The sequence below is a fragment of the Tachysurus fulvidraco genome, chromosome 2 (genome assembly GCF_022655615.1).
Source record: "Tachysurus fulvidraco isolate hzauxx_2018 chromosome 2, HZAU_PFXX_2.0, whole genome shotgun sequence".
Classification (NCBI taxonomy): domain Eukaryota; kingdom Metazoa; phylum Chordata; class Actinopteri; order Siluriformes; family Bagridae; genus Tachysurus; species Tachysurus fulvidraco.
Genome location: NC_062519.1, coordinates 40,258,944 through 40,278,522, shown reverse-complemented (window position 1 = coordinate 40,278,522; position 19,579 = coordinate 40,258,944). Strand labels below are relative to the sequence as shown.

General features: G+C 42.0%; 1 protein-coding gene across 3 annotated transcripts in view; it reads right to left on the bottom strand.

Moving 5' to 3' along the window:
• sbf2 (SET binding factor 2) overlaps window positions 1–19,579 on the bottom strand; it is a 109,073-nt gene that overhangs the window by 63,276 nt on the left and 26,218 nt on the right. For all 3 annotated transcript variants that reach the window (XM_047809945.1, XM_027153259.2, XM_047809946.1), the window contains exons 3-5: window positions 13,070–13,207; window positions 4,161–4,289; window positions 1,719–1,829 (exon numbers count right to left, since the gene is read on the bottom strand). In XM_047809945.1, coding sequence (XP_047665901.1) covers window positions 1,719–1,829; window positions 4,161–4,289; window positions 13,070–13,207 — 378 coding nt within the window. The remainder of the gene's footprint in view (window positions 1–1,718; window positions 1,830–4,160; window positions 4,290–13,069; window positions 13,208–19,579) is intronic.

Sequence of the window (19,579 nt, the reverse complement as noted above, 5' to 3'; positions counted from 1 at the left end):
TAAGTAACACAAATGCAGGAAAAATCGTTGCATCGGTGCATCGCTGATTTTTCAAAAATATTCATCGAAAACTATAAATAAAAGCGGTTTCCCAGGATGCCAGACAAAGAGAGAAACTCTCTCAGAGGCTTTGTACATACCCACGGGCACTCAGACAAGGCACGTGATTGGTTCCCACGTGAGATCTGAGCTGATTGGCTGCGCATCATCGCATCCTCTCCCAGCTTCTTCCCTTGTTGTATCTCGCCGCTCTCGTTCATGCTATCAACTGTGTCTCGCGTATTGTGTTCGAAATTAACTTTTCATTAAGCCCTTACGATGCCTCCTAAGCGCCGTGCCCCTGCGAAAGATTCCTCTAGTGAGCCCAAGAGGAAGAGGAAGAACCATCAGTGAAAAGGTCAAACTTAGGGCCGATCCTACTTCACGGATTTTCACCTATCGCGAGGGGTTCCAGTCCCCATTAACAGCGATAAAAGAGGGATCACTGTACTCGGGGATTAAACTCACGTGCTAAAATACGCAGGGGTAAAACAGACAGCAATAAAACTGACCTGGTTTTTGAGTGCCTTGTATTCTCTATGAACTCAGATCTGGCTCTTGTACCATTCGCCGTTTTGTACATTTCGAATTTGGACGATTTGAGGTTGAGTTTGCTGAAAATCATGAAGTAATTCGGTCTGGGAATTTTTGTATTTTTCTTTGGTCTCAGAGTTCCTGTAAAATAGGAAGTACCCTGAGTATAATTAATCCTGTTCAAATAGGGCGAAAGTCAACGTATAACAGCAAAAGCGTCAGAAAAAGAGCACCTACCAAATTACCAAAAATGTTGCCTTTATCTATTCTGTATTTTGATGTTTTTTCCCCACCAGGTGACTTTTTAATGTTTTATTCTTTAATTTCTCTCCACTGCTTCAATTTTTCTACCCATCCCCAGATTGTACCAGCTCCAGTTGTGTTTTTGGACCTTCGTTGAGATGAGGCCGACCCTACGAGGACCCTGAGATGTTCCAGCTCCGGTTGGATTCCACGTCATGAAGTATTCTGACCTTTTAAGAGGAGACGCCAACTCCTTTGACTACAACAACCTCTTTATCGATACATGATTATCAGACTGTATCTGACTGTAGAAAGGACATTATTCGTAATAACACTCTCCGGTGTTTATAACAGGTTTATAATCACACCCTCTTGTGTCACCCAAATGAGGACGAGGTTCACTTTGGAGTCTGGTTCCTCTCAAGGTTTCTTCCTCTTCCATCTAATGGAGTTTTTCCTCATCACAGTCACCTCAGTCACCTCAGGCTTGTTCATTAGGCATAAATACAAACACATTTAAATAGAAGTCTAAAATTAATTATAAATTTTTGTTTTTAATTAATCTTTGTATCATATTAAACCTTTTGTGTTATATTTCTTATGTTCTGTAAAGCTGCTTTGAGACAATGCCCAATGTTAAAAGCGCTATACAAATGGTGATCTGCCAATACAGCAAGATGTCAATGATAGACCTGTGTTATCGATGCTGGTACCTCTGAATGAGCAGAGTGTGCAAAATACTCTGGCACTAGGAGTCTGTCTGGTTAACTAAACTCTCCAGTGTAACCACACGAGGTGAGAAGAGCCACAGTCGCGCTACTGGGCCGACCCGGGCGAGCCGATTATCCCCGAAAGACCCTCGGACGTTGGAGGAATTGGCGTTTGGCTGAGTAATGTCTCACCTGGGAGCCTCCTGCTGTAGGCACGGTGCATGTCAAGAGATTCGCCACGAGGCTTTCCATGGAGAAGTTCAGGCTGTCGATGTAAACGGTGTAGATCAACCCCAAACAGCCCTGAGAGAGAGAGTAGTGTCAGTCTGTACACACACAGGCACGCACACACACACACACACACGCTGGTACAATTAACAGAACAAATCTGATTGGAAAATCAGAAGTCGTATTTCTGGTTTGCACATCACACACACACACACACACACACACACACACACACACACACACACACACACACACACACACACACCAAAGCATTTCACAGAGTCTTAGTAAGATTTTAATAGGGTTTTAGCATCACTACCAGGAAATGCCACCACCGAGACAAATTTCAGTCGCGAAAGAATGCGCCTAAAGTTCTACACACATCCGTCTGATGAGCACGAGAGAACAAGAATGCTTGCACAATAGGATCTGAGGGAAAAATGGAGCTCCAGAGAGCGGACACGGAGGGCACGGACAGAAGGACGGAAGGAATCCTGCCGATTCCTGCTGAGGATTTATTCTATACGTAGCTTTGATATTAAACTTTATGATAGAGTGACGGGCTTTAAAGCTGTAACTACAGCGTGAACTCTTCATTTACGGCGAATCTCAACTCTCGCGTCACCGGAGCTGTCGTCTGACAGACGTCGTAGCTTTTGTTTTGTTTTTTAAACTAGCTTAATTAGCATGCATGAATGCAAGTTTTTTTAAATCAGGTACATACAAAATAAAATGCTGTAAGCTGTAATATAACCTTGTTAGCTTAACCTTACGTGTCCTGTTATTAATGTCTGCTTTGCTAATATGAATATTAATGATGCGTTTATCTTCAAGTCTTTGTTTTATTCCACTTACGCTACAGCGATGTGCCAGAGATTTAATTGTATTTACTAATAAATGAGGTCTTAGTGGTTTTTTCTCTGTTTACAGATGGAATATAGTCCATAGAATACTGTGGAATGTCTAGGAGAGGAGTTTGTGTTCTACAGTTACAGAGCGCAGATCCTTCACCAGCCTCCCTTTTCTTTTCATCTGAAGTTATTAGGGTTTCAGGAAGAAGTGTAAACTCCTCCATACGGAAGACTGTAGCTCTGACAGCTACAAAGACTCCTTCCGTCAATCGCCAAAAAAGTTAAACAAACAAACAAACAAACAAACAAACAAACAAATAAATAAATAAGCTGTGCTTTACTTTGCACTTGTATTTTGTTAATAGTTTATTGTACTTTAGTTCTTTCTGTTATTTTCCCACTTGAGTAATTTTATTTCTATTGTTTTTTTATTTAGAAGTTCAGAAATGTCACTGTTTGTACTTTGTATTGATTTCCCCCTTGGTGATTAATGAGTGAGGCACTCCCTCGCCTCACTCACCTCACACCCTCACTCACTCACCCTGTCTCACACCCTCACTCACCCTGTCTCACTCACTCGCCCTGTCTCACACACTCACTCACCCTGTCTCACACACTCTGTCTCACTCACTCGCCCTGTCTCACACACTCGCCCTGTCTCACACACTCACTCACCCTGTCTCACACACTCTGTTTCACTCACTCGCCCTGTCTCACCCACTCACTCGCCCTGTCTCACATTCACTTGCCCTGTCTCACACACTCGCCCTGTCTCACACACTCACTCACCCTGTCTCACTCACTCACTCACCCTGTCTCACTCGCCCTGTCTCACACACTCGCCCTGTCTCACACACGCACTCACCCTGTCTCACTCACTCACCCGGTCTCACTCACTCGCCCTGTCTCTCTCTCACTCACTCCCTTACTCAAACACACACTCGCTGTGTCTTTTACTTTCTCCCTTTCTCTCTCTCTCTCTCTCTCTCTCTCTCTCTCTCTCTCTCTCTCTCTGTATCTTACTTTCTGTCTCTCTGTCTGTCTTTCTACCCCTCTCTTTCTCACTTTCTGTATGTCACTCTGTCTGCCTCTCTCAAACTTTGTGTATCTCACTCTAATATCTGACATCTCCTTAGCTACAGCAGTCAGGGTTTCTGCTACATAACTAACTGAATCAACATCTTCTGACCAATCAGATTTGAGTACTCATCTGCAGATATTAGAGGAAAAATGTGAGGATAAGGAAATGAGAAGCAAATATAATAAAAACACAAAACCTACACATGCACTGCTACTGAAAAAAAGTGTTTTATAAAAGCAGCAACACACACGCACGCACACGCACACACACGGCTCATAACAACCTGCTAGCTGCTGCACTCATCTGATGAAGCATCGTTAATAAGGCCACCACTCGGACTCACTACGGCAACAAATTAAATAATAAAACCATGGAGACGTTCTGTATGTAGAACACAATTTTGAATAATGGGCTTGTGTGTGTGTTTTTGTGTGTGTGTGTGTGTGTGTGTGTGTGTGTGTGTGTGTGTGTTACCCTGAATATTTCTGGGAAATCTAATCTGGAGACCAGGATTAGACTTTTGGGTGCAAACACTTGAGCTGGCTGGATCAAACCGTCTTCTTCCTCATCTTCGTCTCCCTCACCTTGCAAAGTCTTTGTGCCCTGGAAGGAAGAGGGTGAGAACTCTCTAAGGGAGATGCAAAAGCTCATCAGATCATTAAGCTGTGAAATGTTGGCAATAAAAAAAAAAAAAACTCCAGAAACTTGCTCAGACAGAAATCTGGTTTTGCTCGTTTAAAAGTAACCAACGCTGCAGGTCGCCTACGGCGATGGCTTTTTGTTATGAAGAAATTCAATTGCTGAAATGTTAGAGTGTGTGTGTGTCAGCTTCTATTTCTGTTTCAGGGAAGGAGGCCGTATCTGTCAGACTGAGAGGATCTCTCCGGATCATTCAGAGCTTAGGAGAAGATGAGGGAGTAAATATACATGTACATTTAAATATGATCACGTGATTACTGTCACATCCAGGGAAGGAAGGAGACGGACCCGTACACAGGATAGCTTCCAATGAATAGGGTTTAATAAACGATAAAGACAAAGAGAGTAAATGACGAGAACTAAAGCAATACAGATGACGACACTTATCAATGACTGACAATGTCTCCGACCCACGCACACGCGCTCCGACCCACACAGCCACGCTCCGACCCACACAGCTGCGCTCCGACCCACACAGCCACGCTCCGACCCACACAGCTGCGCTCCGACCCACACAGCCACGCTCCGACCCACACAGCTGCGCTCCGACCCACAAAGCCACGCTCCAACCCACGCACATGCGCTCTGACCCACGCAGCTGTGCTCCGACCCACGCATCCGCGCTCCGACATGCACACATGCACTCTGACACACCCGTGCAGACACATGCACACACACACACACACACACACACACACACACACACACACACACACACACACACACACATGCATACACCACTCACCATAGTTCACACTGGATTACTGTTTAACTGTAATAATAACAACAATAACAAATGTATTTAAAACAACACGTGCAATAACAGAAATTTTGAAAAAGGTGCAATATTACCTGTGTGCAATGTCTGTTAGCATAACTATTTACTCGTGGTCTCTTTTTTTTCTTCTCTGTATTTATACATTGTGTGGTGTAAATACTGTATATTATATTATGTCTCTATTCTTTTTATATATTTGCATTTCTTTCTCTTTGCTGCTGTAACAGAGAAATTTCCACATTGTGGGATGAATAAAGGTAAATCTTATCTTATCTTTACACTCTGACACACACACACACAATGCTGATTCTGTCAGATGATTCACAATTCGGCTAAAAATGAATCAGGCGTGGGTGAGAAAATAACACGAACAAATGGAGTTAGTGAGTGTGAGTTAGTGAGGCCATAAGAGCAGGAGCCCCATCTGAGTTCAAGTCCCTCGAGGACGCACGCATTCACGTTAGGTTATATGTCTTAATGCTAATGAAAGTAATCTGAGAGGAAATGAAATTCCAACCCACGTGTCGTCCTATTAATAGACCTCAAGTTTAGAACAACTGTGTAATTGAATAATTGTATAATTGGCGAAAGTTTGGTCCAAGATGCCTCTCCTGTGACCTGGAGGATGTAGATGTTATTTTAACCCGTGATGACTTGTGATAATACAAACCGGGATCCAGAGGCAGGGAGACGGGAAATAAAATTAATTACATTAGACTCACTCGAAAGAAATGTAATGTCGAACATGACATGAAAGTAAACATGAAACCTATGAGGAAAATAAATAAATAAATAAATAAATAAATAAACGATTAACGGAAAAAAATTAATATATAAATAAACAAATGAATTAAAATCTAATTCCCTTATTTCCTTATATACCAAGAAAATAATGAAAACTTTTCATACAATCAACCAATCAATTAATAGACAAAAGAACAAAGGCAAAAGGCAGAATGTTCCCCACAGAGACTCGAAAAGGATCAGCAGGTTTTTCTCCTCGTATCTGTCGACGCTGCCAAGACCAAATTAAATAAGAGTAAAAAATCTCTAACTCAGCAACAAAGTCTGTGATGAGAAGAAAGGATAGAAATTCTTCAAGGAAGTATTCATTCACAGCTATGAGCGGATGGAAACGGACACAGCTGACTGGAAAACCTCATCACTCGTAACGAGCTAAGCAGGCTAAAGTTAGCTGGTTGCATGAATCAGCTTGAGCGAACGCTTCTAGTAAAAATAGATCCGCTCCGATACGAAGTTCGAGAATCGTTTTCCCAGTAGGCCTTATTTCCTGTCCGGAATTCGTCATGGTTTATTGCTCGGCTACACCGCACCTGTGCTGACCGTTCACGCCGTTTCTTTAAAGGTGCCCTGCCACACGTATTTCATTACTTTTGTGGTAATGTCTGAAGTTTACCATGAACTCTGTAAAAATTTTTGTGGAAAAAATGCCTTGGTTACCTTGTGTGATAACCTTGGTTATTCTAGTGTGGTATAGAAAGCCTGCAGGAAGACTCAGCTCGATTTGCGCCGGTTCTCATTAATATTCAATGAGCTATGCTGCTCGGCTCCGATTGGCTAAGAGCTAGGATATGAGAGCATGACTATTTATTCACTATTCAGTAGCCTAGGCTAGAGGAACTTTGTTTACAATCACCTGGAATCGCGGCAGAATGGCTTCTTCGGGTATATTGCCATATATACTGTATATGACCCTGAATCTGAAGAGGAGACAGAAGCACCAGAAGGCCCACAACCAGCTCGTTTAGCCATGGATGTATCTGGATGGTAATTTAACCATTCAAGTAAACCATCAAGCATTTTGAAACGTAATAAAATGTATTTGCGGCAATTGTCTTCTGACATTATCACTTTTAAACCATTACACCATTGGCTAGTTGCCAAAAGGGCGATGCCTGCATTAGAGTGCTGATGCATAAAGTTTCATGCACATAAATGGGCCTTCCGAGGTCTGTTAAATCTATATAATTAGGCTATATAATAACTGCAGTGAATGGCACCAGATTTTGTGCTTTTAATTCACGTCTTTCATATCATTCTGCGAGAGATCCGTTCAATTATTATAATAGAATTCCATTGAAGGTGAAAGTCAGCTAAGACGTTGCCTCGCAAATACCCGCGGACAATACCCCTATTATTACCAATTTACAATCATCCCTTACATAAGCAGCCGCATTTATACCAATGAATTAGCCTAATAAGTTTTGGCTCGCAAAAAAACCTGACCGTTGACGTTCAGCCATCCTTGCTGTATAGGAAACTCACTGAGCTACATGAATTCTGTGGGCGTGGTCTCAAGTGGGAGAGCTCATGATTAGTAATGAGCTCGATCATTTCTACGTCACTCTGAGCAGCTTTTCTAGCTGACCCGATTTCTCCGCTTATTTCTTTTAAGTGGCTAGATCCGACCGGGGAGGTAACAGTTCATTTTCACATTCCCGACACAACACAAACACATATGGACCTAACACACATCAAAAAATACAAGTAAAAGCGGTTTTGTGTGGAAGGGCACCTTTAAATTCCACTACAGTTAGACATTTTTCCATAATCTTCTGGATCAGCATCTGGATCGTGATTCGTTCTTCGTTGCGTTCAACTGCGATTGATAACTCATCGAATAATGCAGAATTAACCTCAGTGACTCATTTTTCATTTTCAAATATGAAAGCAATATCGAGCTCTGATGCGCTGAATCTGGTTCTAATTGCCCCGTTTGAGCCTCTGTAATGCACATAAGCTCGTATTGGTGGCCACCTTTCAAACCCTGCTGACTCGCCTCTTTATTGCGTTTTTCGCTCAGACAATGAAAACATGCCATGAGAGCCACAGCATCTTCTGTGGGGAGCGCTGGGATTAAAATACCCCCACAGATGGGAAACACATTTCGGTGTTTTTGGGGAGGATTTGGCTCAATTACGAGGGAAAATACATTCCATTGCTGCTGCTTCCAATCAGATAAAATGATAGAATTCAGAGAATTAAAGTACGTGTTCGTTTAAACCGTGAATTAAAACTCTGAGCTTTGAAATAATCGCACGACTTTTTTGGACAACTTTTTGCTGGGTTGTTTTCAGCTGTGTTTTAGTTTATAGGTTTATATTAATGTTCTCATTCTAATACGTTATCAGTTCCAAAAGAATGGTTCGTTAACAGGGAACTACGCTGCGGACGAGCTACGTAATTTAAGTTCGTACAACTTCAGAAGAAAGACAGACGTCGGTAATAGATTTACTCCCCTTTGCTGTTAAAATAATCTCCACTCTTCTCTTCTGAGAAGCTTTCCACTAGACGTTAGAGCGGGTTCTGTGTATGATTTCTGTTCGTTCAGCTACAAGATCATTAGTGAGATCAGACTCTGATGTCGGGATGTCAAGTGCGCCTTTTCCACCGAGGCAGTTTGAGTGCAGGTTCGGAACCTAATTTAGAACCAGTTCTTTCTTTTTCGACAGCCAAAGCACCGGCTCTGAACCAGGAAAAGTGGTTCTTAAGTAGCACCAAAACTTTGCTGGTCTAGACTTAAGAACCGCTTGTGTCCGAGGCTGTGGGCGGGGCTGTGGGCGGGGCTACTGTTAGCGCATTTGATAATGTACCTTAAGTATACTAATGTTTAATACACTTTTACTTTACCGCAATATGATCAATAATCAGCACACATGATAGTAGTTAGCTACATGCTAAGGCTAACTTTTTTCTGTGTTAATGATAAAATAATGTTATGTACTTTATCGATCACAACCTCCGTTTATACAGATTACATGGAGTTGCACGTACACTTTGGATTCACCACGACCTGGAGTCTCCGGTTCATCCCAAAGGTGTTCAGTGGATCAGAGTCAAGTTCTTCCACTCCTACTTTCACCTCCACATCATGTGTTCACGAATCTCTGTGCTTTGTGCACTTTTTCCTCTTTTCCACCAAAAAGAACCGGGTGCTGGTTCAGAGCTAGTGCTGGTTCAAAGTTGGTTCCACTGGCGAACCTTCTAAGAACCGGTTTGCCTTTCCACCGGCTAGAGAGCCATAACAGAGCCGAGTGTGATGTCACTGTATACGTGTCACCTTACACAGCGACGTTAGCACAGCAGCGACAAACACAACAACAACAATGGCGGATGTTACTTTACTGTTAATGCTCATGGCTTTGCGAACCTACATTGGAATCGAAACGCGGCGAATCCAACGTGTACGTCCAGCTCCGTGTAATCTGTATAAATGGAGGTTGCAATTGAGAAAGTACATAACATTATTTTATCATTACCACAGCTCCTGACACAAGCAGTTCTTAAGTCTAGACCAGCAAAGTTTTGGTGCTACTTAAGAACCACTTTTCCTGGTTCAGAGCCGGTGCTTTGTCTGTCGAAAAAGAAAGAACTGGTTCTAAATTAGGCTCCGAATCTGCACTCAAACTGCCTCGGTGGAAAAGGGGTGTTTGTGTCATGACCAGGTTTGAATCTCTTACAACATACAAAGACAATGTATACAATTGTGTGCTTCCACATTTACAGCTACATTTACACAATAACAGATTCACGAGGAACCACATACGGGTGTGACGGTCAGGGGTGCGCAAACTTCTGTCCACACAGATTACAACCTACATCTTGTCTTATTAATCGTTCTCATATGCAATGAAGATATAAAGAATTTATTTCAGCGTCCCACTGCTTTGGTGAACGTATTTGTAGTCCATGCTAATCATGCTAGGTATTTTAGTTTACTTATTATATAACGTAAAATTTGCATATTTAAAAAAAACAGGTGATGCTAATCCATTAAAAAAAAAGGGACGTGACATACGGCTAAGTACACACGGTGAACCATAATCAGAATTTGTTCTCTGCGTTTGACCCATCCAAAGTGCACATACACAGCAGTGAACACACACACACACACACCGTGAACACACACCCGGAGCAGTGGGCAGCCATTTATGCTGCGGCGCCCGGGAAGCAGTTGGAGGGTTCGGTGCCTTGCTCAAGGGCACCTCAGTGGTGGCCGGCCCGAGACTCGAACCCACAACCTTAGGGTTAGGAGTCAGACTCTCTAACCATTAGGCCACGACTCCCCCTTCCCATTAAGGAGGTTTTCAGCATCAGATTACAGCATACAAGCGCTGTGTGTAGACCGAACGAACAGGAGGAATAAATTTAAAACTGTGAAGAGGGTCGCCGGGAGGCGTAAATGTCCTGTCTGATAATAAAGAATAATTCTTTGGTGTTAATGTGTGTGATGACATCGCAGCTGCACACATCAGGGTGGCCTTCGGCGCTCGATCTGAGAACCAAGACGAGGAGGATTAAAGAAGAGGAAGACGACTCCCGCGAGAAGTCACAAAGGGAGGAGGGCCGTCGAAACCTCCCGACCCGATATGCTCTTCATCATCCCAACCAAACTGTTGCATGACATGCAAAAGGACCAGGCTACAAAAGCACAGCTGTCGTTATTATTGTCCTTTAAAAGATAAAAAACTTATTGGAATTTTCCATAACTCTGGATCGGAGAACGCTCGGCTTTCACGGCTTTAACGTATGCCGTGTTAAAAATGTATTTAACATACAACATTACGTCATATTATGTTTGCATCCAACAATGAATTCCAAACCAAAATTATGATCCGTGGAAAAAGTATGTGCACCTGTGAGAAAATAAAGTGGGGGAAGAACAACCAAAATCCCTGAATCTGACTAAGGCGACTGTATAGAAATATGTCCCAAGACTCCAGTTAGCGCAGGTTAATTATAGATAACAAGGCTCACTAGATGTGAGCTCATATTTTAGAGGAAGACTGACGCCGGTGTAAAACGGTCCGATTCCCGAATGCGATGGTAAACTAATTAACCTTTCCAAGCGGTCGAACTGTAAGATGTAATTTCATTGTGATTCACTCCATGTCAAAGCGCGACACATTTGGTCTTAACGACCAGGTTTGAATTCCAGGCGCTGACCTGGCGTTCGAATGCTATTGTCAGGGTGTGCGACAGGATGTTTGATATAAAACAGAGATTTAATTTTTTTTTTACTCAAACAGCAACTTCTGAAAGTAAACGGGTCCCTGACATCTGAGGTAGTTTTTCATCCCCAGAATAAACTTAATAGTTCCTGTTGGAATTTCAGTGGAATCGGATTTTAAAGCCTCAAGCACGAGGCTTTATATCCAGGGTAATAATCTGGCCTGATGTGACAACAGAGAAAATTCAGAATAACGCAGGAATCTCATGGACATGATGAGGGACCATGAGGTTCTCCAAAGGAAGACAACCGAGCTTGTGTAATGTAAGGATTTTATCGTCCTAGCTCTCTTTTTATTTCTGGCTCTTCCAAAATGGGGGGAAGAGAAGAAAGATTTTGATCAAAGCAGACAAATATTTACAGATGATGTGCAAAGATACGTGATTGTATTCGGCTAGACGGCTCCTGTGAGCTGCGTCAACAGAGAAAACGTCAGCCTCGGTGAGAGCGGACGGCGTATTAAAAACAAGATTATATGGAATTTGTGCTGATATGTTTTTAATGGTAACCGTTCGCCGCATTACTGCAGAATCGCTTCAAAAAACCATCCACCATCCAGCTGTTTTCACAATCACCAGAGCTACCTTACTATTACTCCTTCCTAGGCCATCAGTTCTTAGATTAGATTAGATTAGACTTTATTGTCATTGTGCAGAGTACAAGTACAGAGCCAATGAAATACAGTTAGTATCTAACCAGAAATGCAAATACAAATATAAATATATAAATAAATATAAGCAATATACAGTCAAGCCCGAAATTATTCATACCGCTGGCAAATTCTGACAAAGTTACTTTTATTCAACCGGCAAGTTTTTTTCTTGATTAGAAATGACACAGGTGTGGGACAAAGAAGACAAATTCTGGTCTTCTGTTTTATGGTCTGATGAAACAAAAATTTTATTGTTTGGCCACAATGATGTAGCTTTATTTTGACGTAAAAAAAGGAGAAGCCTTCAACCCTAAGAACACCATCCCCATTGTCAAACATGGTGGTGGAACCCTAATGTTTTGGGTGTTTTTTTCAGCTGGTGGACCGGGAAACCTGATCGCAGTAAAAGGCACCATGAAAAAGGAGCAATACATCATAATTCTCAAGAACAACATCAGGCAGTCTTCAGAGAAACTTGGCCTTGGGCACCAGTGGACATTTCAGCATGACAACGACCGAAAGCACACAGCAAAAGTGGTGAAAAAAAGGTTAGCAGACAAAAACATTAACATTTTTCAGTGGCCCCAGCCAGAGTCCTGACTTAAATCTGATTGAGAATCTGTGGAGGGAGCTAAAGATCAGGGTGATGGCAAGGAGACCCTCCATCCTGAAAGAGTTGGAGCTCATCGCTAAAGATGAATGAGCAGAAATACCAGTGGAGACCTGCCAAAAGCTGGTCAGCAATTACAGCAAGCTTTTGATGTCTGTAATAGCCAATAAAGGCTTTTTTTATTGACTATTGGGAAGGGTATGAATAATTTTGGACATCCCACTTTTTGTTCAAATGTAAATAAAAGATAAGTAATCAATTTTTCCACAATGATGCCTCTTGTACATCGTCTTATTATCTTCTGGGAGACGCGAGAAACAACTTGCTGGTTGAAGTCAGAATTTGCCAGGGGTATGAATAATTTTGGGCTTGACTATATATACATTACTGTACATAGTGCAAGTATTGAGGTAGAGAAGCAGAGACCAGTAGGACGACAGCTGAGGAAAAGAATCTGTTCCTGAGTCTGCTGGTGCGAAAGCAAAGAAGAGTAAAAAGTACACGGTTGGAGCGAGAGGAGTCTTTGACAAACCTCTTCACTCTCCTTAGGCAGAGAGATCACACTAGCCTAAAGAAAACCACGGGTGGTAACTAGCGCACCAGTCAGCCTCACCTGCAGGTTCACCTCAGCCTCGTAGAAGGTCAGACAGGAGCAGTAGTGTCGGTCCGATTCGATGTCCGTCAACACCACTGTAAAGAACGTAGGAGGCTTTCTTTCACGAGATAGTCTCCATCCACCCGGCTGACTGAACTGTGAAAAGAGAGCACACGTGAATATAAGATTAGATCTCGTGTAGACAGGGAGCTAAACATCCATTTAATGATCAAAACAAACTTTGAGCTCCCGAGAGGCGTAACAGAAAAGTGCTCCCTCTACCGGTAGGAGATTTGTGAGTTTGAATTCAAACTCTTAGCCAGGGAAGGTTCTACGCTCCAGGTAACCGTGGGCATCTGTGAGCTGTCGATGTTGAAGGGGGCAGATAGCATTTTCCTCCAGGTTCATTTGATAAAGCATGAGCATGGGTTCATACAGTTGAGGTGGTAATAATAAAGGGAATAAAACCAAAAACAAACAAGTAGACAGGCGCGCCTCCGGTGCCAAGATGTTCAAAGCTGCTGGAGGAAAACAAACATTCTAATTTCAAATTTCAGACATTCGACCTCGCTCTGACTTTGACCTCGTTTGGATCTTTACATTGGTTACGTTGATAAATCTTTATAAACCACTCGTTCTTGAGATATGATGCTAACAAAGAATCTCAGATAGACCGTTATAAAAAAATACCCTAATGAGACTGATTATATATTTACAGAGAGCTCTGAGGTCACACACTATAAGGCTGGAAGGTATGAAAACACCTGAATATTGAACACCCTAGAGAACCTTACAGGTTCTCCTTTCATGGGTTATTCTTGGAGGTAGGAAAGGTGTCATACTAGATTTGGAGGGTGATTGAAGGGATCTGTCCTGTCTACCACCGGGGGTTGGGCACAAGATGCCAGGTGCGATGCCCTCATTCCAGTTCATGCCAAAGGTGTTCAGTGGGGTTAAGAGTCTCTGTTCAAAACACCGGAGGTCTCCCACTGTACACAATCATGCTGAAACAATTTTTAGGCCTCTTATTTGCAGGGAAGGGAAATTGTAATGCTACAGCATACAAAGACATTCTAGATAATTATGTGATTACAAGTTGGATTCAAGTTTATTTGTGCAGCGCTTTTTACAACTGACATTGTCTCAAAGCAGCTTTATAGAACATAAACATAGAACAAAAGGTTAATATAAAAGATTAATAGAGTACAAGATTAGATGTATTTAGTTCACAAAGTGTATGTATTTATTTATCCCCAATGAGCAAGTCTGAGGTAGAGGTCTTCTCGGGTCTAAAGAAATGTACCCGACCCGAAGTGACCCAAATCACTTTTTACCCAAACCCGACATGCATTTTTTTTTTTTTTTTTTTTTTTTAAGAAAGACCTGACCCGAGACAAACCTGGAAAAATTAGACCAGAGTCCGACCCGACGGCATTTTTTTTTTTACCCAACTGGACCCCAAGGTTGCATAACTCTACACTAAAGTGACCGCTACAGAGTGGATTCAAAATTGATTGACAGGTCTGTATCAATGAAAATTAGCTTACCGCCGGCCACACGTCGCCAGCCACACGTCACAAGCGGTCTTGGCAAACAGAGGAGAGGTTGGAAAAGGACTCGAGTCGATGCACACACACACACACGAGATACAGTAGTTCGGGTCTTCTCGGGTCCGTTCAGTAAAAACACATTCATTTTAAATTACCCGAGACCCGATGCCGCTATTATTATACCCGACCCGTGTCAGAGGCACACGTGAAACTTTTAGACCCGGACCCGTTCGGGTCTCGGGCCGGACCTCGGGTTTTCGGATCTAAGTGGACCAAGTGAGGACCCGCTGAGGTGACTCAGGCAGCAGTGGCAAGGAAAAACTCCCTTAGATGATAAAGAAAGAAACCTTGAGAGGAACCAGACAGAAAGGGGAACCTCATCCTCATATGAAGTTGTTGGCAAACGTTTGGGGAAGACACTCAAATGAGGATCTTTAATGTATTTCTGGAAACACAATAAAAGGGGATTCTTAAAAATTCACCTAGTCCCAGTGTATTCAGAGCCCTTACTGGAATAAGATATAAGAAGGGAGTTTTTTAAAGTCCTGGCATACTGGTTACTTATAATCGTAAACTGTTTGGTGGAGGCCAGGAGCAGGATGTCCTCCTTCGACTTCTACATCATTCCCTCATCAGAGAGCAGGAAGTAGCACTTATCCGCTTTCCTTGCCACTCACTCTAAACACCTACTTTCCCGTTCAGAATTTTCTACTCACACTCAGGAGTGTAGATCAGGAAACATCAAGCAATGGCCTCGTGTTAAGGTTAAAGTAATTATGTTTCATTTGTACCATCACTTGCTACTGCAAATAAAAGGGGTATAAGGATGACACACATTTTGTCCAATCAATCAGAGCCACAAACTGGTTCTTCAGCAGGGGTTAGCAGATGTCTTGCAGAATTCCGGACCGTATCCATGTCAGAGCAGCTGCAGATGGGCGGCATACGATGATCAAGCACGAGCACGCGCAGCCTTACGTTAGTCGTGTCACGTTTACAACAAGTGTCCGTTATGTTATTTGTGGATGAGAGGACCTGAGAGGAAGTAGAATGAGAGGTAGAGAAAACGAAAGAGTGGTGGAGCGATTTGAGGTCTTGAACCAGGATGTCACAGTCCAACAGCAGACACAATAGCAGGCAGGAAGTTTCTAACACTGCAAGGCAGAGGAGGGAAAAGCAGAATGCTCCGGGCATCATCGGATCGGGACAGGTGCCAGGAAAGTTACGGAAAATATGAAAATATGCAAAGTATGTGGTAAATATCCAGAGGAAAACAGATAAACAATGCAGATAGACATGGAAAGAAAAGATAGAATCGAGTGGATCACATCAACAGCTCTTTCCTCTGAACAGCTAAGATCGGAAAGAGACTTAAAGGTCTAGAATTGCCAGAATTCCGACATGGGAGTCAAGCACTAGAAATGAAATCCTCAATTTGTGTATGGTTCAATCAATCACACAAAATAAAATCCATATAAAACAACAATCGTGATGGAACTCATTTGTACGTGTCTGTCTGATGAGTACAGGGATATTAGCTTAAGATGGGCTATGTTCACTGGGTCAGGAGGGACCTCGGCATCCAGGAGGCTGTAGTCAAGGCTGGGACGTGTTTCAGAGTAACACGCCAAAGCTGTCTGCTGTATTCGATCACTACGGACAGCCAACAATGAAGTCATGTCCCATGACAGGCTGTCATCCCGAATGCAGTTATATTATCTGATTCATAATGATAAATTTCTATTTCAGGATGTCTGACTGCATTTCTCTGAAAATGTCTGGAGATCGTTACAGAAAGCAAAAACCACTAAAGCAATACACTTTACAAGAACACACCAGAGATGCTCTGATCTGATCATATTTACTGTTGGATCAGATATCAAGAGAGGAAAAAAAAAAGACTGAAAAACATCACAGAACTGTTACATAAAGTAGGCCACACCATATCAGTAGCAACCTTATGGAGTTATCACAATGTTTTAAAATGTTAAAATGTTATGGGGTTGTGTTAAACCAGATGGTTGCCTGGCTTTGATATTCCAAGTGGTTGCTAGGACAATACTATGAGGTTGCTATGGCATTCCACCTTGTTGGTAGCGTGATGCTGTGGAGGTCCAGGTAACTTTTAGTATGCTACTAAGACGTTGCTATGACATTTCCAGTTGGTTTTTAAAAAAGTGCTTGCAATGGTATTCTAACTGGTTACTAGGACATAGATAGATGATTGTTAAAGTGCTCCCAGTGGTTGCTAACATGTTACTAAGTGGTCGCTATGTATTCTAACTGGTTTTAGGGTATTGCTAAGTGGTGGTTATGGTAATACCAGTGGTTTCTGGGGAGTTCCTATGGTGTTCCAGGTGACTGCAAGGGTGTTACTAGATGGTTGCTATCATATCTGTTGCTAGAGTGATAACAGTTGGTTTCTATGGCTTTCCAGGCGTTTACTATGGTGTTGCCATGGCGTTAATATGGTATCCGTATTTTAATATGCTTATATGCTTAGGCATTTCCATTTGAGTTTAAAAGCTGTTTGGGATGCGATCCCAGGATGCAGCTAGGTTGTAAGTACTGTAGTTACTATTGAACCTCAGCTTTTAGCCCAGTTCCTTGCATGTTAACGGGTAGCAAACTTGTCCCAAAAGGTTGCTAAGGTGTTAGTGGTTGGTGCAGAGCAGCTTTAATAATCTTCTAGTACATATAATTGTGGTAGCTCAGTGGTTAAGGTGTTGGACTACTGATAGGAACGTCATTGGTTTGAATCCAAGGGCCACCAAGGTACACTCCTGGGCAACTGTGCAAGGAACTTAACTCTCAATTACTCAGCTGTAATGAAATAAATGTGTCGACTCGGGATAAGGACGTGTTCTAAATGCTGTAAATGTAAATGATTTTAACCCAGCAAATCATTATTGCCAACATGACAATAATAATAATGCTGATCTTTACCGAAAGCGTTTGTGTAGGATCGACTAATGGGCCAAACATCAAATGTCAAAAACTGTGATGCAGAAAAAAAAAAGTGAAAAAATGTACAAACACCATCCTAATAAAATACTAACACATCGTGCAAATGAATGCAAGGAATGTGGGCTACCAGTGCTCACAATGTGCCATGTACCACAGAACCAGAAAAAGTGTGAAGGGTAAAGAGGAAAAGCGAAGTGATACCGAGGACACAAGTGACTCTATAAACAGATTTCTGATAAGCAACCCGCTACTGTAAGCTCATAACTGACCTCTGTACAAAGTACAGAGCGGCCAGGAAAAGAATTCTCATTACAGTCTATCTAACATTCTTGCCACACACACACACACACACACACACACACACACACACACACACACACACACACACACACACATACACACATACACACATACACACACACACACAGAGAACCAGCTGAGTCAGTCATATCAAAGACATAACACATCCTACGCTTAGTTCAGAACTCAGTCAAGTGACAATGGCACTTCAAGTGCTCCTGAGTTTGTTATGTCAATAAGCCCGATAACATTTTCGCTGAGGGTTCCTCGTCATGTGAACATGCCGCCCGTTCCACAAAGCGATACTGGATCTGCGACTTGACCTGTCAAGAATCGGTGCAGGCTGAGCAAGCATGAAGAACAACCAAATTAGTCCTTCATCTGCTGTCTGGCCTATTCGATTACTTCGGTGCCTCTTTAGTGACGGCTGTAAATAGCGTGAAGCATTGTCTCGTCTGGGGGACAAAGAGAACATTCGGTCGTATATGATCTGCCCGTCGAGCTGTCCAGTGTAAGCTGTGGGGTTCAAATAACCTTGTAAGGTTCTTTGGTATTGTTGAAATGCAAATCCAGCATTTCTTTTTTTCGCCCTATTAGGAGAAGGTTACTTTCGCAGCACGACGTCTACTTTTTAAAGCGCTACCGAGTTTTGTTGATGAACCTGGATGTCTATACCACGTATTCTGTTTGAAAACTATTATATATATATATATATATATATATATATATATATATATATATATATATATATATAATAGTTTTCAATATATATATATATATATAATGTTATAATATAATATTTAATGTTATAATATAAACATATATATTATATAATATAAACAAAAGTTTTTAGATCATTTACCATTTGAATTATTTATTTGTCAGCATTTAACGTCGACCGCTAAAGAGCGGTGGTTTTATCTAGAAGATACGGCGGTTTTATCTAGAATTTATTTTGCAAGAAATCGAATGCCCTTGTGAGATCACTCTCCGTGACATTACTCGATTTATGAAGTGTTTCATATGGATATGTGAACTAGACAACTAAATACAGAGTGTGTAGAAATGGTTGGAAATGTTCTGTTGCCTAACGCAAAACCAAATACGTGTCTATGTATCCGGATTGGATTGAAATGATCGAGACGGTCCAAAAACACTCTGTAATTTAGTCTTTCATTCTCAAGGGCAACATGGGAAGAAGAAGAAAAAAAGGTCAGTGCATGGCTGGATCTGAAAGGAAGCAAAATCCTGGATAAAGAATTCTATTTAAATGCAATCCTGCCTGTTATGTTAAAAATAAAAACAGAAACTAAAAACCAATGAGTTTAAATCATGAATTGACTAATTGTCTTCACACCGTGTCATGATACAAACAAATCCTCATGTTTAGATGAACACAGCATTAAAAATAACCCTAAATTCCAGGAATGAAAAAACAACCGTGTATTCATGGAAGACAAAACAATGACATAAATGAAAGAGGAGGAAAAGGGGTGACACAGGAGACCCCCCAGCCATCCTCGAGGTCTTCAGCAGACACCACGCGGCTTCATTTACTAAACAGCTTGTGGCTGGATGTTGAACTCTAGACATGTGGAAGGTTTATTTCGGTCAGCTAGGGCCATCGCCAGCATCAGGTCTAAGCGAGGAAGTGCTCAAAATGAATGTTCTATTCATAGGCCGAAAACTCCCGACGTGAAAACTTCCTTCG